The 25959-nt window shown below is 44.2% G+C and overlaps 1 protein-coding gene across 10 annotated transcripts; it reads right to left on the reverse strand.

Annotated features, from left to right (window-relative positions):
* On the reverse strand, window positions 1–25313 carry LOC118503742 (probable serine/threonine-protein kinase yakA). Of its 10 annotated transcripts, none has more exons than XM_036037374.1 (12): window positions 25237–25308; window positions 24746–25145; window positions 18261–18369; window positions 17803–18158; window positions 16617–16736; window positions 15624–15715; window positions 13880–14152; window positions 11109–12605; window positions 9899–10004; window positions 8066–8155; window positions 7282–7513; window positions 1–3553 (listed from the first exon to the last, which is right to left on the reverse strand). In XM_036037374.1, the coding sequence occupies exons 2-12, from the start codon at window positions 24848–24850 to the stop codon at window positions 3243–3245; spliced, it is 3291 nt and encodes a 1096-aa protein (XP_035893267.1). In that variant the 5' UTR covers window positions 24851–25145; window positions 25237–25308; the 3' UTR covers window positions 1–3242. The 10 variants fall into 10 exon arrangements, 8 of the variants coding, with proteins under 8 accessions (XP_035893267.1, XP_035893269.1, XP_035893268.1 ...); XR_004905208.1 differs by adding an exon at window positions 5158–6112 and having other exon boundaries at window positions 2–3553; window positions 24746–25313; XM_036037376.1 differs by having other exon boundaries at window positions 11151–12605; window positions 24746–25313.
* Window positions 25314–25959: the final 646 nt, after the last annotated feature.

The following is a 25959-nucleotide window of genomic DNA, read 5'->3' on the forward strand; positions in this document are numbered from 1 at the left end:
GCGGCAAATTCTCATATGACCGTGTATTTGACTTCAAACGGGAGAATACAGTGTGTTCTTAGCGATTAAATCCTTCTTTTTTTTTTGCTGTTTGCTTCATTACTCACATATTACATCCTATACCTGAATTTGAATTATTTCGTATCAGTGTGTGTATTACAGCAAAGCGGCCCACATCTGGCCGGGCCCTACAATTCTTTGTATTTAGTGTTGTCTCTCTCTCTCTCTGTATGTACTGCATCGTAATCATCGGCACAAAACAAAACACTAACGATAGGTTTAATCGATAATTATTTCTCAAAAAGTATATGCTTGTTCAAACAATTTAAGCGGAGGTAGATCAAACACAAGAAAACACACAGAAACAAAAAAACAGTAGCACTTATCGAGAACAAAACTTTACACTTTATAATACACAGCTTGTGAAATGGGAAATGGGAGTAAAAAGGTAAAAGGGGGGGATTCGTTCAATTTTTTTTTTGTTACCATTTCACAAATGCAGTATTGTCGGTCGCAATCTTGCAACAAACTGCATACACACACACACACGCACCCCAAAAATGCAATAGGAAAGAAAGGATAACGATCGAGGGTACAGAAACAATAGTAAACGATAAAGGAGGGACGACATAACGGTGTGTTTTTGTAGTGGTAGTAAATAGTATTAATTATATGTACGCGCGCGTGTGTGTGTGCGTGTTTCTTCTTTTTGCGTGCATGGAGTTTAGATCTAGTAGCCTAACTTAACTAGACAATAGTAACATAGAAACAGTATGCCGTAAGATTAATATGCTTGTGTTTTGTTCCTTCACCATATTAAACACACACACACACGCCTACTGCGTGTGTGCTAGTAGAACGTAAGAGTAATACGCAAAATATTATACAACCCTATAAGAAACTCGATCTCGAAACAGGATTAATTCAACTAAGGTTTTATATAGCTGTATGTGAGGCCCTATCTCTCTCTCTTTCTCTCTCTTTTGTCATCTTTTTGAATCTGTAGCAGTAGAAGAGATACTGAACTGAACTGACTTGTATACCAAACCCCGGGTAAGTATATTCCCCGGGGGGACCTTGGGAACTTATGCACAAACACGGCGAAGTACTACTACTACTACGACTGCCATCATCACACGCTCCCTCTCTTCTGTCTACCACTGTGAGTGTGTTCTACTCGCTGAATGTCTCAGGTACGCGATTTCATACAATCTCTTCTACTTCACGGCACACACACACACTTTGTCTGTGTGTGTGTGTGTGGCTGCTTGTGTATTTACAGGCTAAGGTAGAGTTCAGTTTTTGCCTGACAATATTGTTGTGTTTTGCTTTGTTTGCAACATAATTCTTGTTTCTTTGTGGAAAAGACAGCTTTCCTGTTTGAACCATAGGTCGGAGAACGCATATAAAAATAACAAATTTATCGCTATCGCTACCACTACACACTAGTATATTATACCTTTCCACATGTCACTCTCTGCATGTCTGTCTGACACGAGCAGGAAAATTAACTTAAATTTGCAAATCATGTCCCCGATTTCCGTGTCGGCGGGGAACATTCCTATGCTCTACCACAAACCAAACCGCACAACACTGGCGCGAATACAACGCTAAAGGAGAATCATTATTTTAAAAACGTAAAACAGCTTAACTTAACTACACTCAACTCAAAATCCATTCATTGGTGGAAGCAAACTTAACACACGGGTTTATGTTAACAGAAAATATATAACCTACATCTCATCTAACTCTTGTACACCTGGAGTGGTTGTATAGCTGTGTACATTAAACGCAAAACGTTATCCTTCACCTGGGCTTATACTAATCATTTACCTCAGCCCCAACAAGTGCATCCTGAGGTTTTCTTTTTTTTTTCTTCTTTTTTTTCTCCTTCTTTTATCGTTCTTTGTATTTTGGGGGGCTACAGGGGTAAGTGTGACGGCAAATTACCGCATATATGTATCTGTTTTAATTTTAAGGGCTGTAGATTTCCTCCCTGCGCTTTCCCTCTGTATAAGTGTCCTTCGAGGACGTTTGCGTTTGCTCTCACTTTCAAAGTTTCACATCCCGGTAATATCATCTCCACTGTCCCTGTTGTGGGGTTTGTTTTGAGCTCTGGTTTCCGTTTGTTTATGTTAAAATTTATTTTGTTTCACGATCGATCCTTCCTTCCCTGCTGCTGTTACTAGCTTATCCGGCCTCGATTTGAAGTATCGCGCACAATGTCTCAAAAAAAAGTTTTCCTGAGGACTGATGCGGCCGAAACCGGTAGCAGATGTAAAATCGAACAATCAAATGTCCTCCTGCTGGAGCGACCACTATTATTATAACGGCGCACCCAAAAAACATCCCTTAAGAGCAAAGAGATCCTTTCGTAATCATAGTTTCCCATCGTATCATTTGGGCTTACACACAAGCGAAAAAAAAGCACACATTTCGAGCCATGTCTTAATAGTTATCGCGTTTCTGGGACCAGAAACGGCGGATCGGAAAACCATTCTTCCGTGGTCTAGAGTTTTCGCTACCCTTAAACGGGTAACACAACTGTTCGACTTGCGCCCGGGAATGGTGTTAGGTCAGACAGAACACACGGAACATCCATCTTTTAGAACGAAGGGAGCATTCGCTCTACTGTTGGTTTGCCGTGACAGGTGTCTCAAAGACGACGGCTGTTAAATTGCTGAACGGCAGGAGATTTTTGTTGCAGAAAGCTTTGACTTAACTAACTGCTTTTATCGTCTCACCTCACACGGGATGGCCTCTTTCTTTTGTCGGTTCGTTTCCGTTTGGTTTTTCTTGCTGGTGCTTTGCCTTTCGCACAGGCCTTTAAGCTTGCCGATGTACTTCGCGTGGTCGCGCAGCGTGTCACTTGTTGTTGCGCAATCCGGTTCATCCGTGTTCCTCTTCTTCTCCTGCTGATCGAGCGCTGCTCGCTCGCTCGCTTTCCTGTGCTGGGGGGGGACCGAGCAAAACAGGGGGCCGAGCTGAATTGCTGATGAGCGGTGGATGTGGGGGTTGGTGGTGTCGGGGAAACGGGCGTTGACATTCATAACACACAGACACAGACACACATTTTTTTTGCCAAATAGATCATAGGAGTAGTTGTTGGTTGTTCATATAGACGATTTCACAACGGCAAGAGTCGCAAACGGTCGAAGGGTAGTCACAGTAGTAGTAACTGCTAATCGACATGCAATAATTGAAGAACATCGGCAGAAATGCTGGTACTGCTGGCTGGTGGTTTAGGCGACGAGCGAATGCTCATCATCGTTTCCACCGCAGTGAGCGTCCATGTTCAGCAGCTCGTTCAGATCGATGTAATCGCCCGACACAATGCCCAGGGTACCACTACCGCTACCGATGACACCGTTTCCCACGTTAATGTGGCCGTTTCCGTTGATACCGTGCATGCCGCCATTACCACCGTTGCCGTGCAGCCCGATGCCAAGAATGCCATTCGGCAGGTTGTTATTTCCACCGACGGGATCACCACCGTTCAGCTTGAACGTCATAAGCTGGGTGTGTGCAGACGGTACAGGTGAAATGTGTCCTCCTGTTGGTGCGCAACACCAACCAACAACAGAATCGATTCGATACGGCGCATATCAGTCCGACGGGCAGATCAGTTCACAGATCAGTAGTAGTAGTAGTGGTGGTTGCGGTAGCAGTAATTCACGGCAGATAATTTGTGCAGATTTCATACACAACAACGGGATAGATACAGAAGAAAGAAACGGTCAAGAGAAACAGAAAATTAGTAACGGCATTACGACGGTTCGACTTGGGTGTGTAAGTGTTAGTACGCATTTCCTTATTACTCTATAATCCTGGCATGTATAACAAAAAGCTCCTAGCCATTGTGTCTCAGCATTCTAACATCGCACACATACGAACAAACGCTCATCGCACAAATAAACAGACACACATTCGCACAATCACCTTTTGGCAAATACACCTCTAACGTGGTTTCCTTTTTCCACATCCCCCTCCCCCCAACTCCAAAAACATCACCCAAACCCACCCCTCCCTCCCACCCCCAAAACCACAACTTTTCATGTCTTAACAACTAAACAATTATTTAGCATCCCCCCCCCCCCCCCCCATTTTGACATAATCCCATCCAATTGGCAAAATAATTACCCCGTTTTTACTTCCTTCCCCCCCCTGCCCCCTTCTCTCCACCAATCCCACTCCCCCTCTTATCCCATCCCTTTTGTTCTATCCTTTCGTTATGCTTCCCACGTGTCTTCATTTCACTCACACAGCATCCATACAAACACACACATTTACAGTGTTTACCAGGCTTAAACCAACAAGTGCCCACACGAATGAAGCAATGTTCGATTTGAAACAACCGACAATAAATCGTAGTAGCTTGTTATTGATCTCGCGTCGTCAGCCATTGCTTGAATCATGTGGATGCTTTGATTGTTTTCTGTTGCGACCTAGTAAACCCGGTAAGTACACACATAAGCACACACTCCAGTACACGGGAGCCCATTCACACGCCACACAACAGCTTCCAAACATTCACCACACACACACACATACGAGGTGACGTTCAAGAAGGAACTGGGAATGTTTGTAAGATAGGAGCTGTATCGTAGAGCTCTACTCTACAATTAAACTGTATTTTTGTACTTAAAAAAAATCTTTGAAGTATGTGGGAGAAAGTACTATCCCTTACTTTCTTGAACACACCTCGTACAACACTGTTTAACACGCGCACGTTCTGCTGTATTAAACCTACTAAACTAAACTTCTCTAGTGACTATATATTCCCTCTTGCATGTTTCTCTACACTCCCTCCTCCCGTGTGGAACAGGTGGAAACAGTACTTAGGAGAAAGAAAAAAACAGGAAAACAGTGAAAATGCAAATTTAGTGGAATAGGATAGGGTAAGCGCGTCAGCGATTTGATGGACAGATGGATGGAGCGTATGTTCGAGGGCGCATGTTAGTGAAGGAGTGTAGAGCAACATCGTGGATGTGTGTACAGTTTGGTTGGCTAGATAATTTAACATGTGTACTATATATTTATGGTATTTATATGAGTATAGTAAAATACGAAAAGAAAACTCCCCCCCGGTTCGCCCGCGATCCCCGTTCGCGCCCGTGGAATAGAGTTGAATTGGAAGAAGCGTAACAACAACAGTACCTTGTTGCACAGGTGGGTGACTGAGACTCTTTTGAGGGATAGCCCACAAACGCGTTTTGGCAGAACATCATCGCGCCCCCGCGGCTTGACTCGCGTGTCATTTGCGCACCATCGCCTGATCCCCTTTTTCTTGCCTGCCTCTATCTATTTCTCTCTCTCTCTCTCTCGCTCGCCCATTTACGCACATACACGCAATCGCTCGAATCGCACAGGAGAAGTAGTAGCCCCACAAATAACGACAACGACGGCGTCGGCAGCCAAGTTTCCCTCTCGCTCTCAGACGCCACGACAGCATTCGGCAGCTACGCGCCAACACAGCAATCGGGGCGGATCAAACATCATCGGTGTGTGTCCTTTACATTTGTTTTTTTTTTGTTTCTGCGTTTGGCCACCAGAACCATCAGATTAGATCGCGGAACAACAATGACAACGACCGGAAGAACACCAGGAAACCACAGTACGGAACCGAAACTCGAAGGCCCTTTTCCCGCTGATACAGTGCGTGCACCAAAAACTGATCTCTCGCTCACGATTGGTGATAACGACTACATGGATCGCCCATCATCATTCTTACTCTCTGTTTTGCATTTGCATTTTTTTTTTGCTTTGTTTTTGTTTGCCTTTTTGCAGACCATTATCACCATGCACTTTATGCTCATTGATGTTTGTTGCCTCACACACGCTTAGAGCGCGCGTGATGTGGTGTTATTTGGTAGACAATGCACGGCGCAAACCATGTGTTATGTTGCCATCACCATTCATGATGCTCTGCACTGCCTGCACGCATTATTGCATTTGAGCTCGCGATTCGAAGATTTTAAATCCTGCCATGCCCACACACACACACACACACAATCCTCCTCCTATCTCTTTTTTTTATCTCAGTGTTCTCAATTTCCATTATGCTTCTGTTTATCAACTTATCAACCATATCTTTGCATCGCAACAGACATTCCTGTGGGAAAGGAAGAAGGTCAGATTGTTGTGATTAGAAGAGAGTTTTTGTGTTGAAGTTTCGGTTAACATGTGCGTTGGGTTTGATTAGACTTGGGGCTTTGACTGTGATTAGAGTAACGAGATGATTCGAGGTTTAAAATGGGGATTCTTTCGCTTCTGTCACGGGAACTGAAAGAGAATAGGTAGTAAAAGAGAGACATTTCATACTAATGAGAAGAAAACACGGCACCAAAACTGATATTGATTGACACCTTGATGTGAAATTGTTTACACGAACTTTGGGGAGGCTTTGACTGTGGATGAATGGAACACAAGATTTAAACTATTTCTTTGAGATCTTCCCATGCCCGGTTTTTTTTTTAATATAAACTATTTGCCCCTTGAACATAATTTTGCTAGCATTTTTAATCCAATACCATTGCAATGCCATTGCAACCAATTGATAAAACAAAAGGCCATAATGTTGAACAATTATTTTAAGCCTTCTTTATGGAAAAAGGATTCAAACTATTGCTTCTTAAAAAGTATTTTAAACACTATACAAGAATTATATACTAAATAGCCAATCTTAATGGATTCCTAGTGCTTTATAGTATCATTATTTTAATTTTACCTAGTACGGCCTCATACTGAGAGATGAAAAGGTCAGTCGATTCAGGTGCCTAGAACGCTACCTACCACCTGCACACCCCAACAGGTATGCCAGAAAAAGAAACCGAACCACGAAAACGGATGCAAAGGAAGTGGGGAACAGTACGTGCGGGCAAGCATCCCTTTCCGAGGCTCAGTTGCTTTTTCTGTGCACTATGTTTTGTGCAGGTATTGGTGTCCTATTCGAAAGGGAGAAACTTTCGTGCTTCTCCCTTACAAAAAACCCCCCCATCTGAAATAAGCAGAAACTCCCTTCGTTGTTATTCTATAGAAGAAAAAAAAATCCATCTTCATTTTTAGATCAATTGTACTAAAAATGCCCATAAAGATGGGGGTAAAAAACCAACAACGAAAAAAAAATTACCACTACGCCCTTAGCAACCCCCTCTGTAACCCCCTCTTGCTGTAATTGTTTGCCATTTTGGTTTAAGATTATTGAGAAAAAAAAACACAATTAACAATATTAAAGTAAGTGGTCGACAGGCGTGGTCGCTGCACTGTCTACCGACTACGTACCGGGTGTCGGACTGCTGGATGGGGCAGACTTTTCACTGCTGTTGTTGCTCTGCTGCTGCTGATGGTGCTGCTGTTGCTGCTGCTGCTGCTGAGACAACGTTTGTGCTTGCTGCTGCTGCTGCTGCTGCTGGTGGTGCTGCTGTAACAGCTGCTGCTGATGATCGTCGGTCATCATGTCCGGCAGGTTCATCGGGAAGTCGTAACCCAGCATGTCTTCGTTGTTGTTGAATAGCTGCAAAAGAAAGCGGCCAAACACGATCGGCGGCAATCGCGGGGGGGGGGGGGGGGAGGGCAGGCGGGCCGGAAGAATGCCAGAGGATGAATTTTTTATGCATCATACAAATCATACGCACACGCACGCAAATACATATACTAACTGAAGGGTGTTTTGGGGGAAGGGGTCAGTATAGACCGATAGAGTGATATGATTTCGCATATGAAGCAAAACCACATACGCGCAGGTGTAACATGAGCGATGGAATGTAATTCGAGTTTCGTATCGACAAGAAGCAAGTACTTGTGTGGTGGTAAATTCTTAAAACTGAGTACAAAAGAATGTTACAGATAAGCGCGCATTTTCTTCTGCGCGTAAAGAAAGAGAAAGTGGGAAATGGGTTGGCTTAGCGATCGTCCTCGATGATCGCGAAGTGCACCACCACCACCACAACCCACTATACTGCTTTGGTTCCGTACCCTTAATTCGGACAGTTAGATTTACAATGCTTTTCACGGCCTTTCATTCATACGTGTCGCGGCTTACAAACTATGGGCTGTGTATGCTTACATCGGTTCTAACCTTATTGATGGTATCCAGATCGAACGGGCACGACGGGAAGTACACGCGTCCGAACGGAGGTGCGGTAGAGCATGCGTTCTGTTGTGGTGGAGTCGTGTGAGTTGTATTCACAGGTGGATAAAGTTGAGTTTCATATTGAACACGAATTGCATTGAACATTATGTACGTGTCCCGATTTTCATTTTTTTTTTTAATTTTACGTTATTCAGTCGCACACACACGTAGTAAGATGTGTTTCGGAGTCGGGCACATCGGTACAGTGTGGGAATTGCCATTCATTATCAGGAGGTTCAGCGGTGATGGTGTTGAGAGTTCGTGGTAGAGCAGCATGGTTTGGGAGATATAGCATGCTCGACCATCATCATCATCATCAATAAGCATCAGCATCAATATCGTCAAAAATATCAGTCACCACCACCATCGGTGCATTTTGTTGAAGAAGTTTGTGAGGATATTTAATTCATTTTTTTTTTTTGATAAATACCAACACCATTCAATTCCAATTGAAAGTGTAACGGGGTTGTTTTTGTTTGCATTTTGGTACCACACCATTTGGCGTCCAGTTGGAATTGATGGATAAAGGTTGAATTTTTGTGTTGTTTAAGGTAATATATAATTGGAAGAAAGAAGAAAAACATTACGAGCATGAAAAATATATCATCAAGATCAAGATTGTTGCAAAAAAAAAAGCAACAGCTCCAGAGCGATTGTTGGATTTGACCATCCGCAGACAGTTAGGAGAATATTTTACCAGGATTGGAGAATCGAAACCATCGTGAAAAGCTGAAAGTATTGTATCGATCATGGGGATCGCACATCGGTCCAACATAACGATAACCAACATAAACACAATGCGCTGTGCAAGTACACAGCGAAGGGGAAAAGGTAAGATTTTCTAAATAATAATCTTTCCTACTGTTTTAAGTAGAGCATCGTTCGAAACGTCGCTTAGCTACGGTGAGCGAACTTAATATAAGCGCAGGCACATTTTTTAAGCCTCAGCTAGGTACTGTTAATTTTGTGGCTTAATCAGTATTTCACTTGACTAAAAGAGCATCTCATATCTTTTGCTTCATTTTTTATAAAACAAAAAATTGATATGCGCTTATAAAAATTTCGATCACTGTATACACCTAATTGTGGGCGGTCCGGTGGCCCTTTACACGGCAGGGCCGGGGTTCAAATAACATCCAGACCGCCTCCCTGTACGTAAGGCTGACTACCTTTCTACGGGTAAAATTAAGTCACAGAAAGCCAGAAATGGCAGGCCCGAGACCTCTCGAGGTTGTAGTGCCAAAGAAGAAGAAGATACACCTAATGGTAATGAATGGAAAAAATGATGTTTTACCTATCTTCCTGCGTCTTAGAATAGAACTGTATCCAAAGTATCAATTTAAATTAAAATAAGACATTATCCGTCTCATTGAGCGAGATTTAGAATCGAAATTTTGCGTTCCATCAAACTATAGGCCAATCAGCATTCTTTTGGTTATCCAATTTTGTAATGAGACGTGACTTTATCTCGTGTGATTTATCATCGCGAGAATGCATATGAATAAATTAGTCACAAAGCGCGCGCTTCACAAAGGCTCATCGTGGAACAAGCAAACATTTATTACTAGCCTCGATCGATCGCTCGATCCATCCCCACCGTACTAGGTCCGTACTAGGCTTTGCGGCTTTATGTTTGCTAGCGCATTCGTTTTCCTAATTTTCTTTTTTGCTTTCACCCTTTTTCGTTTCCTTTCCATCAATCGAAGCAAAAAACCCTCCTCTCCCTCCACACAACAAAATCTGCCATCACCAGTCACTCAAACTTACCCCGAGCAGTGCGTTAGCGTCGAGCTGGTAACCTTCGCCCTTGAGCAGCTCCTTCAGCGATTCCAGGTCGTTCTGTACCGAGTCGATGTGCTGCCCATACTCGGCCCTGCAAATACACAGATCAATATGTGGCGCCGGCACCCAAATCACGGCACACATTTGGGAGAAAGAAATAAAAACATTGAAAGGAAGAAAGGAAGAAGAAAGAGAGGCGCAACCACCTTCGATTAATATCGCCAATCATGCTTAGCGGTTTACGCAGCACACCGCGTGTGTAATGCGGCGCCGCGCTACCGAGCTCAAACACCTAATTGCTTCGTGGTTAGAAAATGCTTTTCTCATACATAAATTTTGTCTTCTGTGCGCTTTACTCTGCCACCACAATTTTCATTCGGACTGAGCTTTTGCTTAACTGAGCTCGTGGGAACTGTAACAGTTATGTTTTAATGGTTTTTCACACTATAGGCCCCAATAGTTTGTTGATGGAATGATTCAAAAAAAAAAATGAATGAATATAATGCGAATGGAACATGAAACCGCACATGAAAATTGTGTGTATATCTTACTTGACACTTATTATAAAAGACCTTTCGAATCATATTGTAAGTTTAGGTATCATTTTACCCTTTACACATAGAATTGTAAAAATGAGGAAAAAAAACATTATTAAATAACGGCAACAATAACGATAACAAGTAGACAAACTTACTTATTACGGTATCAATTAAGTACCATTTGCGGATCACACCGAGTACAGACAAAGAAAGATGGGCCAACGAACAAGAAGGAAAAGCAAGGCAAGGGAGATAAACACAAAAAAAACAGATCGTAAAGCGCAGTGGAGGAAAACACTAATTCATCTTTGAAGTAGCATTCACAATAGATGATGCATCAAAATTGCATACATTGCACGGAGCATAGCAAAGTCGAGGTAAAGCGACACCGCCCTAAGCATATGATGATGGGCGAAACTGTTGGCGCTATTCTTTGCGGTTTGCACAATCGCTTAGAGGTGTAAAAATATTTTCTAGATCCTAAAACTGGGTGAAAAGCTCGGTGTTGCGAAGCAGATTAATAAAGGAAACGTGTCCACGGAGCGACCCGGTGTTGGTGTTGATGCGATGGTAGTAATCGAAAGGGGGTTCGCCAAACGGGAACACAACCCCACCCCAAAACCACGAGATTTGCAACAAACAACAAAAATACTAACACCGTGTTCAGACGGGACACGTCTAGATCATTGCTGACAAACTTGGATATTTGCTGATCCGTGGTGTCGCCGTTGCCCGCCTGGGATGAGGCTCGGTTGAGCAGTAGCGACGAATCGAGCGAGTTCTCGTCGTACTCTGCATCTTCCCCGTGGAGCATTTGGCTAACCGAAGGTGACGACTGCTGCTGTTGCTGCTGGTTGTTCTGCGGTGCCTGCACCTGCTGTTGCTGCTGCTGCTGTTGCCGACCAGCCTTCATCTGCGTGATGTTCACGTTCGGATTGTAGTAGCCGCCGTCGATGAAGTTAAACCCGCTGCTAAGCATCGGAGAAGGATTGTTCTCATTCTTTACAATGCCACCACCTTTGTGATCGCTGCTGTCCTCGAATATATCGCCGGGCACAATGTCGGTCGCTGCAATGTAACCGTTGTTGTCCGAGGCGAACGACAAACCGTCCGAAGCAACGGACGATGGTGAGGGCGTATTAGCAATGTTAACGTTCAGCTGTTGATCTCGCTGATTGAATCCGGATGGTCCGGGCGACGATGCGTCTTCCTGTTGTTGCTGCTGCTGCTGCTGCTGTTCGTTGGTGGAGATTGCTTGCTTCTTTGCCATAGCCAGCTTTTTACCGCCGCGGGTCATAATCAGAGACGGAATTTCTGGCGCTGAAGTTGGATTGGAAGATTTTAATCCACTTCCACCAGCCTTGGACGGAGGATTCGCAACAGAAGAGAGCAGACTTCTGCCCTGGGAACGGGGCGCATTCGATATTGCCTGTCCTCGTTCGTTGTTGCGTCTATTATCTGCGCCGTTTCCTTTCAACAAACTCTCTCCACGTTTGGTTCCAACTTGCTGGCGTTGCTTTTGTTGCTTTTGCTGCTGCTGCTGCTGCTGTTTTTCCATCTCCTTGATCACCATGGGTGTGTTTAGCATCATTTCATTATCGTTCTCCTGATTGTACAGCTGCACGATCGTCGGATCTATCTCGTCCACATGATCGACCAAATATCCGTGCTCATCGTCATCGTTCTCTTCCTCCAGCGGTTCACCGTAGCGGTTCTCTAGCTCCTCGCCATCGATAGTGCTTTCGATAAGCTGAATTAAGTTGGCCGGCACATTGTTACCTCCTCGGCCACGCTCACCCACATTCCTGGAGCGTGTTGCATACTTTGGCTGCCGATCCTGATCGCTGGTGTCCATTTTACCAACCCTTGACGTCACCGGCGATCCGCTCTGTCCAGCATCGCCACCAGCACTACGGAACGGGATTGGTGATTCGGAAAATATTTCCTCAATCGTTTCATTTCCCCCACTGTAGTTCAATGATCCAACTCCTCCACCGCCGCCGCCGTCGCCGCCGCCAACACCGCTTCCACTGCTGCTGTTGCTACTCCGGGAGCTGCTGCTACCACCGGACATGGACGGCGTCGCCGTGCGATGGTAAGGGGACCGCTCCGGCATCGACATCGGTGAGCTAACCTCCGGTATTTCCGAATTCCTGTCGGCACAGAATGGAAAATCTCTATCAATCAATCGTTCGCATAGCTCCAACTCTCCGCGCGCGCTCGTCTGATCTGGGAGAGAGAGAGAGCAGCGCAATTTTGAATGCGTTTGGGGGGAGGGTGTTTTTCTCTTGTTCGTCTCTCATTCTAAAGCTTCATCCTATCTACCCATCCCATCAATCCATCCTGCCCGTCGACTCGACGTACCAGGAGGAGGGGGAGGAGGAGGGGGTCGAGGATGCAGTGCAGAAAAACGAGGACCAGATCCTAGCGTACAGTAGTCTCCTGTCTGTCTGCACACGGTTGGTTAGTTTGGTGCAGTTTTGTGTTTGTTTAATATAGATGCTTCGCAGGAGGTCGTCTTCATTTCGTCGTCATCCTGTGTATGTTTTTGTTTTGTGCCTACACGCGCAAATGCCTCCCTTTAGGCACGCTAAGGGGGACGTCATAGACTTTGGACAATGACAGTCTATTTATCCCCTCACAGGAGGGCATCGGGAGGGATTCGCTTATTATTAAAAAAGGAGCTCAAATCTCAAGCTTTAGATATTATAAAACGAGCATATATAGAAACAGTTCGTGTATCTCACGCCAAAATATTGAAAAGTACGCCAATTTGGTCGAGCGACCTTCTTATAAATTAGTGAAAAAAATGTAAAACTACTCTCGCAAATGAGCAGGAAAACGGTTTGAGAAGTAATGAATGCAATGTTACAATAGCATGATAATGATGATGGGCATGATGTCGACATGATGACACATTAGGCATATGCTAGAAGTCCAATTGAATATTCAACACTACACAGGAGAAAACGGACATTGTTCACCTAGATAAACAATTTGATCATTGTTTGTTTAAATCAAATAAAACATCGGCCGATATACGCACTATCACTGCTTCGATTAGTTGGAAAATTGAATCAAAACTATCAAATATCACCAAAAAAAAATTGCAACCAACAGACGGGTGTGTAAGCCACCAGTAAACAAAAAGGTTTATAGTGTCGGAAAACAAACGTCCAATTATCAGAAACATAAATAAACTCGAGATGCACACAAATGTTGTTAAGCTAAAGTGTACAGAGTTGTACTTAGATTTAAGATCTAAGGATGACTGTTTTGCGACCCCATAAACCCAGTTTCATTTGCAAAATTACACAACAGGAACCAAAAAAAAAAAGGGGGGGAAGGAACAAGCAGTATTGAGGAATTTATCAAACGTATTACATGGCGTGTTCATTCGCATCGGTTCGCTTTTGCGTGTTATTACCTGGTCCCCTTCTTTGCTTGATCACCACCGCTTGGCGCGTTTTTATCCTTCTTAACAATGCTAACACCATTGAGCTTCTTAAAGATCACGCTACCACCACTGCTACCACCGACACTGTTACTAGGCTTTGTGCCTTTCCCGACCACGGCGGACCCGGACGAACCCGAAGCAGTACTAGCTCCCGAATCATCTTCAGCGGTACGAGACGTGCGAACAATCTGACCGGTGGTTATGATGGGAATAACGTGTTTCTTGCTCTTGTCTTGCTTTGACCTGAAGGAAAAGGAAAGAGGCAAGTAACGTACGTTGAAAAGCTACAACCACAAAAGCAACAACAAAAAGAAAAGAAAAATAACTATCCGATCACAACACAATCCTATCGATAGACAGACAACAGAACGGAGTCCGGGATCGCGAAAAAAGTTAACGATTGATTCAAAAACGAACTACCAGCGATTGTGTACATTCAGTGACGCAGCAGAAAGAAAAAGGGGAAATACTTTTGCGACCTTAAACTTATTTACGCCATTCAGAGAAAGACACCGATCAATCGATGGTTTAAAACACAGTTTATGGCAAGCCTTTTACTAGTAACAAATTTTGTTACAAAACACATAGCTGTTACGAAAAGCAGTAAAGCTACTAATAGAAATAAGGGATTGTTATTTAAATGCCTACAGCGTCTACGCAAACTAACTGCATGTCAAATATTCAGCAACACTACGCAAACTAGCTGAAGTAAGTGTATAAGCATATACTAAACAACTGCAAGGATAGAAATGCAACGTTAGATGATGGAAAACTTTCATGCAAAAGTTAAATCATAATGTAGGTTATAACTCCCAACTCACAAAATACACGGTAGAACAACATCCGAAGAGTGAAAGAGCGGCGACGACAACATAAGTGGCATGCATATTACACAACCAATACAATGGGGGAAAAAACAACACGAACAGTAATTTCACTCATATCCTGCCCAACCCGAATAGCAGAAGAACCAGCATCAACACTACCAAATTTGCAAGTGTTTTTGGATGATATCGTAAAGAGCTGTTGAGGGGCAACCCCCAATTGGATACAGTTGAGCTTTAGAGCGTGATGCTGCTCCCCTGATACCGCTGATAGATTTTCCCAATTTATTTTGAATTCGTCCCACCATTTATTGACGGCTAGAATTATTAAATACGAAAAATGCGTTGGAAGCCGTTAAATCATCCATCAGTAAACAGTGGGACGAATTAATAGAAAAATTGTAACAACTGTTGAAAACCATGGGAAAACCTTAAAAAATACACCTTGTGGCGAGCGCTCTCGTACGCCCCACAACCATTGGTCTAAACACGATCGCCTAATGGCGCGTGTAGTATGGTGTACTAGTAGTGGACCAAATGATTAAATTACATCAATTACATACAAGTGGTAACCATGGACACCTGGATACAAGTAGCTCGAACAAAAAAAAAATCTCTTTCACCATAAGAGAGAACCTTTACCCGATGACGGTACACCGGTGTGTCCACACACGGACCGAAGATACATCTACCCTTACGGTAAGGTATTAAAGAGACGGAAAGCCTTCGAAAGGCATTTGTTCCGTTTTTTTTCCCCCCCCAGTTTTTTTCAGCCAAATAATTTACCAAAGTAGCAGCACATGATTAAAAAGAAGTAACAACATCGAACTAAAACAAACAAAAACCTAAAGAAGCAGGAGCACAACCCTTGCTGACGAGCATCAACTTACAGTAATTCTTGCTGATTTGCGTACGCTACTTCCTCGAGCGCTTCGTTCAGTTCCTCGATTGTTGCGCCATCGTCGTAATCCGATTTCTTCAGCTAAAATAGAATAGAACAAAAAAAGAACAGGAAAAAAGAAACACGGACAAGATAAAATGATTTAGTAGGTTGTTCATAACAGCAAGAGCAATTCGCAACAAGCACAACCCCGGAGTTGTAAGGTGCGCTCGAGGACCAAGGGTGATGGATGGTGGAAAGCGTCATTTTCTGCGGTGTGTATGTGTAATCGATCTCATCTCACTGTACCGCGCCGCCGTACCACACACACACCCCTTTTCTTTAGGAAAACAGGGCTTCAGTGTGCCCTAATATCCATTACGCGTCCACAACAATTCGTCAACGGCACAGAGCGGACTATAGGATTGTTGCTTTATCCATGAGACCCATACAGCACCGCCCAAGTACTACCCAATGGAGGAGGTAGGTGGTTGTGGATGGATAAGTTGGTGCTGCTGTGGCGGATCATGAATTATCGATGATCGAACGGAGACGTTCGGTCCATCCACGCCGGCCCAGCACTGCCACCACGACAAATACGCCCATTTAACGCAAATCACCATTAATTAGTAGGCAGAGCGCCGAGCGGGACATTCGAAAATGTGGCGGTACAATATACAGTAACATACACACCACTTGGCAAGACTTGTGACGGCGGCGGCCGTTCAATGGAGACACACAACGGATTTAAAGCACATTTATTGATAGCTATTCTGTGGTGTGCATCAGCATAACACGGAGCACGGTCACTTGCACCGCGACAACGGCCGGTCAGAATCACAAGCTTCAAGGAAAAATCTATAACCTCCCCTTCGGAATGCAAAACCACCACCACCATTCTCCAGGCTATTATTGCACGCCGAGGAGGAAGTGGCGAAACTTGGCTCGATATGTTTTACTACCCTATATGTGTTACTTCTTTCGCAATCCAGTGAAACCTTACCTTTGCCTGCTGTGGGGCATCGTTGATCATTAGTTGGAATCGACGCTTGTTGCTGCCATTGCCCATAGAGCCAAGTCCACTGCGGGACGGTTGCACGATCGTCACCAAGAATTGTATCAACTGAAAGAGAAGAAAACACACAGAGATTGTTGTCATTTGTTCCATTCTATAAATCGTTTGGTTCTTATCATTTACAGCATTATTATGCTTTTCTATTGCTTCGATTGCTACGACCGGCACCGTTTGTACGCGCGAGATTCGATTGGGATCGTCTGCTTTCTTCTATGGTTGCGGCTCATCGTATAGTTTACTATCTTTTGCACGAGACAATGAAGGTTGAGCTAAGCGAACAAGGGATGGTTTGGCTGTATAGCCCAAGAAGCTCTTAGAACATTATGCCACACACAGAGCAATGTAGGCCCCCATAAACTTCCCGAGGTCCACCGACGATGTACAGTTGTTTTAGGCGTCTAGGGACGACAGCAGTAATGTTCCAAAGGAAAGATGGGTGTTTTTATAATTTTGTTCCATCCAAACCATTGCTGCGCATTTGGTTTGCTAAAACCACCCGGGTCCAAGAAGGATGGATATTTAAGGACAGTTGGTGTGTGTTATTGAGTTCTACCTACTATCTAAAGAATTATTCGTCCAAAAATTTATACGCCCCGTTGGCTAGCGCTTCCAAAGGTACGACCGACATACCGCTGGTTGGTGTGGTTCGCAACACTTCATACCTGGCTGCCACATCAGCAACAGAACCCACCACAACACGGGCGCACAAGCCGGATAATTCCGTGCCGGACACGGGCGCACAGTGTCGAACGGCGAATAAATAAATAACTTACTTTCATATGTTAGGAAAAAGGATTTCTTTCCCCCACGAAACAGCGACAGCCGCTCGCTTGCGGCAACCCTTCCCAACGCAGGGATGTGGGTAGACAAAATTCACCGTGAGGGGATGATAATATCAACATAAAATTAAAATATTCAAATACCGCTGCGTCTCTCTCACCGGAGGGCAGGGGGGGTTGAGAAGTTCGCTGCCGTTTGCTGCACCAAGCCGAATAAAGTGTCTACTCCCTCTCCATCAAAGCCACACAACACTTAAGTCCTAATAAATTCATCATGAGCCAGAGCGTGCATAAACAGACAGAAATCATCCTTCGGAGTACGGGGATGCGCTCACCTTATTGACAATCTGCTGTTGCTTGTGATGCTTCTGGCGCAGGATAGCTATCTCGCGCCACAGTGCCTCATTCTCCTGCTTCATCGTCTGGAAGCGCGAATCGAGCGTATCCTGCCGGCCGCGCATATGCTTCACCTCACTCAGCACACGGCTGACCGCTTCCAGCTTCAGCGCACTCTTGTCCTCCATCTGCTGCTGTGCCTGCAGTTGCTGCTGCTTCGATGTCGCGATCTTACGCTTAATGTGCTCCAGCAGGTACGGGTGATCCTTTTGGAAGCAGGGATGTGTGAACTCCATCTCGTCCTTGTCAAACCGCAGACCGCCATTGTCGATGGAGGTGATTTTGTGGAAACCATCTGTACGAGTGGAAAATTCGAATTGTGTTGGATAAGTTTTGCAATGATAGTTTTCCGTACTGAAAGCTTCATACAATTTCGAAAAAGAATGCTTTCACTTACACATATTCAGCTGCCTAATAAAGCTCGCCATGTTGTTGTGTTTGTAATTCAGGGGCAACAGTTCTTTGGCAAACTGGGCCTGATTTTGTATGATGAAACTCCGGCCATCCTGGAAAGGAAAAAAAGGAATACAAAAAAGCAACGTTAGTAGAGCAACAACAACAAAAAATCTTCAACAGATTACAGAAATGCTGCAGTCGGGTAATTGAGGGGGAAATCATTCCAACATTTATTGACGTTCTTCATATTTGATTTGCTCCAGCCGGCATTTTTGATCGGCAGGCAGTTTTATTCCATTTCCCAAGGGTCACGCGCGCTCCGGTATTATGAATCACTGGAAGATTAAATCACGATTTCCGCTTATCGCGCACGATGCTGATATTTTTAAAACAAAACAGCAACAAAAATGGCCATCCCTTATCACCTTTTTCCCCAAACTCGCAAATGTATAACTTTCTGCCTGTACAAGATTGTAGCCACCATTTCGACAAGGGGGAGCTCCTCCTCTCCTGCATTATTAGATTGTACAGCGAGATAAATTGAAAAATGGAAAGGAGCCTACCAAAAATGAAAACGAACGTTGCTTTATCGCGCCGTACTGTCCGCTGCTGCTGGTAATCGCGAAATGTTGACACATGAGACGGTAATACAACAAGCTAGAGACAAAAACTGTACACCGAGATATGGGAAAGGAACCGACTTCTACTACGCGTCAGCCGACCAATAATTAGCGAAAGTCATGTTGTTAATTCGTGTGAGGATGATAAGTAATTTTCTGGTGGGCCTACAAATTGGGAGCCTCTTTCGGAGCAATTTATAGCAACGTAAAGAGATGTTTGAGGAGAATAGTCTCCCTAGGCTTCACGCGACTATCGAGCTATGGGTATACTAAGTCAAGGCACCTATAAATAGCAGGACGAAAACACATCCCCAGGCTATTTGTACTAAATGAAGCAGTATTCATTTGATTCCAGCTGGTTAAGAATTTGGAGGAAACATTTTTTTCAATTCTATCGTCATTCATTCGAATCTCTGAATTGTTCGATTGCGGCAAGAATTAATTGAAATTATTTTTTGCATAACATACAATTCCAATTTTCTAAATAGTTTTCAAAGTATTCAATCATTCGTCAATGCTCTAAATGCCCTTTTTCGTATGTTTGCATTACACAACTTTCAAATAAATTTATCAATCGCATCCCAAAAAATCGATAAAGCATAAAGTTCCACCGTTTCTTTTGTACTCTTAATAATCACGTTCGAAGCTGTTACGTACGTTCGTAATTAATCGATCATTTGATTATGAAAACGGTTGATTCTTTTAAGCGCTCCCCGGTTCTAGACAAAAAGTCGCAGATATTTTCCCAGACTTTGAAATAAATAGCAACGTATTTATATTGCGCTGTTAGGCGCCATAACCTGAAGTCCTTGCCGGATCCCACCCCAACAAGGACGTTGTTGCTCGCATTTGGTTTAATTAATTCATCCTTTCGATCGATACCCTTTGAGGGCTTCCTTCAATATCCTCCCTAAATGCAGGGGTTTTAAACTTTCCACATCCACGTGTTGCCTCTGGTCAGAGACGAATGTATGTTCATATGTTTTCATCTTGTGACCATGAGAAAGGATCGTCAAACTGATAAGTGCGTTCCATCATGAGCATGATCTCGATCCTGTTGCCGACCGCACGGTTCGCTGACTGTAGGGTATGGCTTTATAGCACAACAATTATAGCATTCAAAAACACGCATCCATACGCATACGCCGTCACCGTCGTCGTCGTGGTCTCGATGGTAATTGTGATATCGGGGAGTGAAATCGGGTGTTTCCTCTTACGCTGGCAATATTTTGCCTTCTGCTCAGGGCACACATACACATACCTACAGAGCAAAACGGCAGCATAACCATTAGGTGAGATAAGCCGCCGAGCAAAATCGCCAAAGAAACCAACCAAGCACCAGCGCAATCTCTTTTCGCTGAAACGTCCGTTGACCGAAGGCGCGCAGAGGGCAGAAATATTCTGTCCGAAGTGGTGGTGGTGGTGGTGGTTGTACTGGTGGGCCACTTAGCCAACGGTCGGTTGGCGCTCTATTGCTTGGTTGTCGATGTGATGGCGAGCGAACAACACCATACGGGGCACACATTCGTGACATCAACACAACATACGCGTCCAAAACATATATGGATGGATGGTGCGGCGACAGGAGAAGACTATTTATATTGAGGCTAAAAGCGCACAATATAAGCTGAGGACATATACCGCGCCGTGTCACACAGAAACCAACGCGCGAACACACACACACACGCGGATCGCGCGAGCGTTATTGGAGAAAAAACGGCACAGCAAAAGAAACACAACCGGTTGAAGCCTTGTGCCAATGTGTCGTTGTGCGTACGCACAGCGCGACAGCGTAATAGCGAGTGGGAGGAGGGCTGAGGTACAGTGGGTGTGCAGGTGGCCCGACGATGACAACCCTCGGGGTGGGAGGGGGGAGATGCCGAACCGGGAGGAGAGTGGAGCTCGGTCGCTACCCATTAAAATGATTATCTTCGTCGGGGCAATAATAAAATCACAGCCAACCAGTAACAGGTCTTTCTGGTGGGGTTGGGTGGGGGGAAGCGTTTGAGGACTTTTTGCTGAAAGCCATCCACGAGAAAAACAACATAACGAGCAAAAACAAAACCCCGCCGCCGAACGCTTCTCGCGGCCCGGGTTCTTTCATGCGCGCGGGTACGATACAAAGTCGAATTTCGTATTCTGCTCGACGGATTTGATTCCTTTCCATTCTTTTTTTTCTACACACTACTTATCAATAGTGCTAAAAGCCAAGCTAACTCTGTGCATAAATTAGTGCTTTTAAACACACACACACACACACACACACACATATATATATATAAATTCATTCTCTCTTGTGACTAAATCATTCATACAACCGAAACCGGTTTGTACCGGATTATTTAATTGATTCCGTTATTTTAGTTTTATGTTTAAAATTTTAATCTCCAAAGAGATTCATTTGCTGTATGAAGCGATAAAAAAGATAATAGTTGGCCCAAATTGAGGATAAAACTAGACACAAGAGACCCGGCCCGATGGCACGGTGGTAACGACGCCAGTTGCCTAACACGAACTGGCCCGGTATCAAATCCCAACTGGACAAACCCTGCCTCCTTGTTCGCATCGAACAGGACCTTTTGAAAATCACGCTGTGGGTAAAATTTAGTCAAGGAAACCTAGAATGTTGGAATGTAACATTGGTTGAATAAGTGCTGCCTGGGATTATGTTGTTGTACTTAGAAAAGATTTCACAATATGCCCTCCCCCCTCAACAAGCAAGAACGGCCATTTGATACCATATTGAATACTTGTTTTATTTATACGATACAATCGTACTCCAATGTCATGAAAATATTCGCACAATTGTTGTTAGCCGATTTGCAGAATAACATGACGTGCTAATCGAACTGTGCACCTGAGGATGGATGCTGTATTTGCTGGTGTTAGTTGCTTTCCGTTGACGTGGGGGCGTCGGGAAAATACAAAAACCGGAAAGCTGTGTGGGATGACGTTACTAATGATAATTAGTGCGATCGGATAAACTTAGGCAAGACTTGAGTAATCCGTGTTACCCACACCCCGGTTACTTCTACTAGCTAGAGGCTGGGCTGTCTTTTAATGACTTTCAATTTCGCGGTTACCAAGGATACACCTTTCCGAGTAGGCAAGCAAGCAACCTGACCAACCAAACCAACGGTCAACTGTAAGATAGCCTCCTTGGATAGTGCTTTCCTGTCGATATATCGATTGATCGATTTGTGAATGTGTGTGTGTGTGCCTGGGTCATGGCGTGACAATTCACATTTCTACAAGGCCAAAGTACAGAGAATTGCAGTGTAATTATAATGTGCACAAATCGAGTGGACATAAGAGAGCACACAGCAAAGCTTGACTTGCAAGTTGGAAGGAAAACTTTTCAAAATGTAGAAAGTAATTGTATAATAGCTTATTTCTACTTTCGCCAGTACTTTAGGATCAAAGCTTTGAAGGACATTATCGGTAGATCAATTGGAACTTTTAATAGAAGAACTACTCAAATTAAAACACTTGAGAAAAATAAAAAAAAAGGATACAAAACCGTTAAAATACCTCGATGTTAATCAAATCTCAGGTACCAAACAGAAACCTGAACCCCAGAAAATCGATCAATTTCTGGGTGGTCAATCCCGAGCACCAGAAATTGGTTTAGGTCGCCCACATGGATAGACGCTTGAAAGGCGTGGCAGACTCAATTTGGGATGGCGCTGTTAAAATACTTTCTCGATAATTGAAAATGAAATTGTCTATCTCTGTCATTGTTTGGACATATTTGCTCATTAACGCAACTGTTCGAGTTTTTGTTATTTTATGGAAGAAGTAGTAGAAGCAGAAAGGCTTCATTCTCATAAAAAGTCGAAATTTGTTTAGATTTTAAAGGATCTAGGTTGGGCAATTAGGCCACAGTCGGTTAATTCATCTTTTTCTTGATTTTCAGGAAACTAGGTATAAGCCTGCAATCTTGATTCTTGAGCCTGCAGTTGATCTAACCACACGGATAGGACTCTGAAGAGCAACTACCGTAGGGGACATCAGTCCTAAGCCCTCGTCAAGTGCCTTAACCATCATATTCTTCCTGTTTTGACCACCATCGGGATAACTGCTGGCGTATTCTGAAGCGAAAAAAATTAACTCCAATTTTGCCCAAAACCAATGCCCTCCAAAACTGAAAATTGTTCAACTTTTTTAGCTGTTCAGATTTTCGTCTTTCGGGACACTGATCAGAGCCTGCTCTGGAAGAATGATGTTGTTACCGGGTTACCAAGCACCTAGTATCAACCAATTGCTCAAACAGAGTTCAGCTAGATAAATGCTGAATCGAAATTCTCTTCCCATGCAAAAAAGCTTGCACGCCGCTGCACAAACATTGTTACGAGTGCGACAATTGTTCTACGATACTAGTGTCCAGAGTTCGAGCGGCTAGTGCCCGGCTGGAGTTAATCGATCCCGCGCTACTGGCCCCGCTGCGGCTACCGCCGTGAATAATAAATAACAATCAAATATACACGCAGTGGCGCGTTACGTAAAGGCAACGGAGGCAATAAATGCGCGCATACACACGTGTATCCTGGTGCGCACACGGCGATCCACCAAACGCAATTCCGGGGGCCCACACTGTAACAAACTTTGTACGCGGTGCAATTATATCACAATACGGCCACCTCGGGATTCACAGCCTACTAGCAGAATATGGGTGTTAAATTTTCATCCCTATATTTTGGATTACTTCTAGCGTGCGGCACGACAATCGCCGGAAATCGATCTGCGTTCTGAAGTGATGAAAAGTGGCACCGGTACATCTGCCCGGACGGGAAATACAAACTCTGCAAAGGGAAAGTAAACCTTCTGGTGTGGACACGTCAAAACACGAAACGACGACCTGCAAGATGGTACCCTGGCTGGGTGGAATACGTGCTGGGTGGGGTGGTGAGCGCTGTCGACATGACGTACAAGCTGTGTTCCGATACATACACGCACACACTCGCTCGCTCGGCCGCTTACGATTGAACGCACACACAATCAGAATCCGGCGCACGCACATAGAGACAGGCACGGCAAAACAGAAACAACCTCCATCGAAGGACAAATTGACGGCGAATGACGACGGTTGCTTCGTTGTGGACGTAGCGCGTTTTTTTTTTGGGGACGATTTTGATTCGCTTTTATTGAGCGAGACTGAATGATCGTCTAAAATTTCACGAAGGTAGGAAATTAATTTGTGACCTGCAAATTGCTATCATACGACGCACGACTCTGTATTTATCATCTGTTGCTTTGTTTTCGTATACGCGCGCGCGTGTGTTACTCTATTGCAGCAGCAATGCGCTAATTATCACACAATCCCCTCCACTCATTTTCACACCAATAGAATTGAAAAAATAAAAACAACTAATACAATGAACGGTGGTTCGGTAGAATGAATCAATCGAATGAATCGGGAGGGGGATGCGAGAAATCATCATCATCATCATTGTCCACGGCAATGACCGCGGAACGGCGGGCGCGACAACACGACGAACGAAACCGCGATTAAATCTATTTCGACAAAACATACAAACGGCGGCCATTTTTGTTAGGCCTACTGCGACCGATTCAACACATGCTATACTTGCACTCACACACTCACACACACTGGCACGGGGTGAAAACTGAACGTGCGGAATGAACATGGATTATCTGCTGCTGCTCTATACATGTGTAAGGTGAGTTATGCGACCATTAGGAAGGGTATTAAAACCACGAACAACGAGTATCGGACCCGTACGCATACTAGCAAACAGCACAACACACTTTCATTCTCCATTTCTGATCACGGTACGACTGGTGGTGGTGGAGTGCACTGCAAAACCCAACAACAACAACAACAACAAATAGGAGCCCCACTCACCGTGCTCCACGATATCAAATCGTTCGTCTCGGTGTCTTCGACCAGGCGCCACAGTTTCGCCAGAAATGCAGGTACTCCTGCACCCGTCTCACTGAACGTATGCATTTTTACGGTTGCTCCTTCCTTCTGCTCCACTCGATCGCTCTTTTGCTACGTTGCTGGTATATGTTGCCGTTACTTCACTTCTTTCACACGCACGCACAATATATTTGCCCGTTTAAAATGCACACACACACAGAAATGCACACGAGCGCACACTGAAATGATTTTCCCTGCTGACTACGAACGCAACGAGAGATCACACCACGAACAAGTACACGCACACACACACTGACACTCTGTTTCTTTGGTGCAAATTTCAGCTTTTCGCACTAGGAACCTGTATTATTCACGATTATAGCTGTTGAAAAACGATAGCTTTCAGTTTAATCCACTACGGGAGTATACGCAATTGACCTCGATAGCAATGGAACTAATATGAGGACACGAACTTTTGTGGACTTCGTACGTTTATCAACCAGTGCGGGCAACCTTTTTTTTCTAAATGCGTTTTCACCAACTCAACTCTCGGATTCTGCTTTAAACGAGGGCTGGTACCCAACGAGCATTTCAGCGCTACCCAACTAGCAATTGTGCACGGGTGTTCCGACAAAGGGGAAATTGTGTTTGACAGCCCGTTAACAAAACATTTATTTGGAGCAGAAATCGTATTTTGCATTGTTTTTCAACGATCCCCTGATTTGTGCTGAACTATATTATATCCTGCTGGACAGCTTGATGAAAATTTGGTATTATGTTGCATAGCAAAGGAAGAGATATTGATCGTGCACATAGCAGAACCAGGTACTGCATCACACCAGGACTAGCAAACAGTTTTGTTCAACATCTACAAAAAAGGACAGGGCAAAAGCAATTGAGTTGTATTGCCCATTAACGTAATAATCTCATGCTTTCACCGAGCAGCCGTTACGTTGGTGATGCACTGTGGGTTGTGGAAACTTGTTCATTGAACTAGCGCACAAGAGTTGTTGCAGTCTGCTTGTAAGGAACTGTGTCAGCCTCAGAATCTTTTTTAGGAACTCTCAACAAAGACACACATACGTCAGTGCATTTCTAACTTCCAAGAACTCCGGGCCTTCTCAAATGTGGATCATGTCTATAAGACGTGCTTGGAAGAAGCCGTGTAATTTTAACAACTATAAAACAGGGGCCAT

This window comes from Anopheles stephensi, chromosome 2 (assembly GCF_013141755.1).
Source record: "Anopheles stephensi strain Indian chromosome 2, UCI_ANSTEP_V1.0, whole genome shotgun sequence".
NCBI lineage: Eukaryota > Metazoa > Arthropoda > Insecta > Diptera > Culicidae > Anopheles > Anopheles stephensi.

Bases quoted from the DNA above. Each gene is read 5' to 3' on its own strand.
- LOC118503742 (XM_036037374.1), bottom strand. From the start codon at position 24,850: ATGCATACGTTCAGTGAGACGGGTGCAGGAGTACCTGCATTTCTGGCG. The intron at 12,606-13,879 runs GTAATAACACGC...CTGTGCCGACAG, and splicing joins CAAGCAAAGAAGGGGACCAG to GAATTCGGAAATACCGGAGG. The intron at 3,554-7,281 runs GTACGTAGTCGG...GCGCACCAACAG, and splicing joins ATCCAGCAGTCCGACACCCG to GAGGACACATTTCACCTGTA.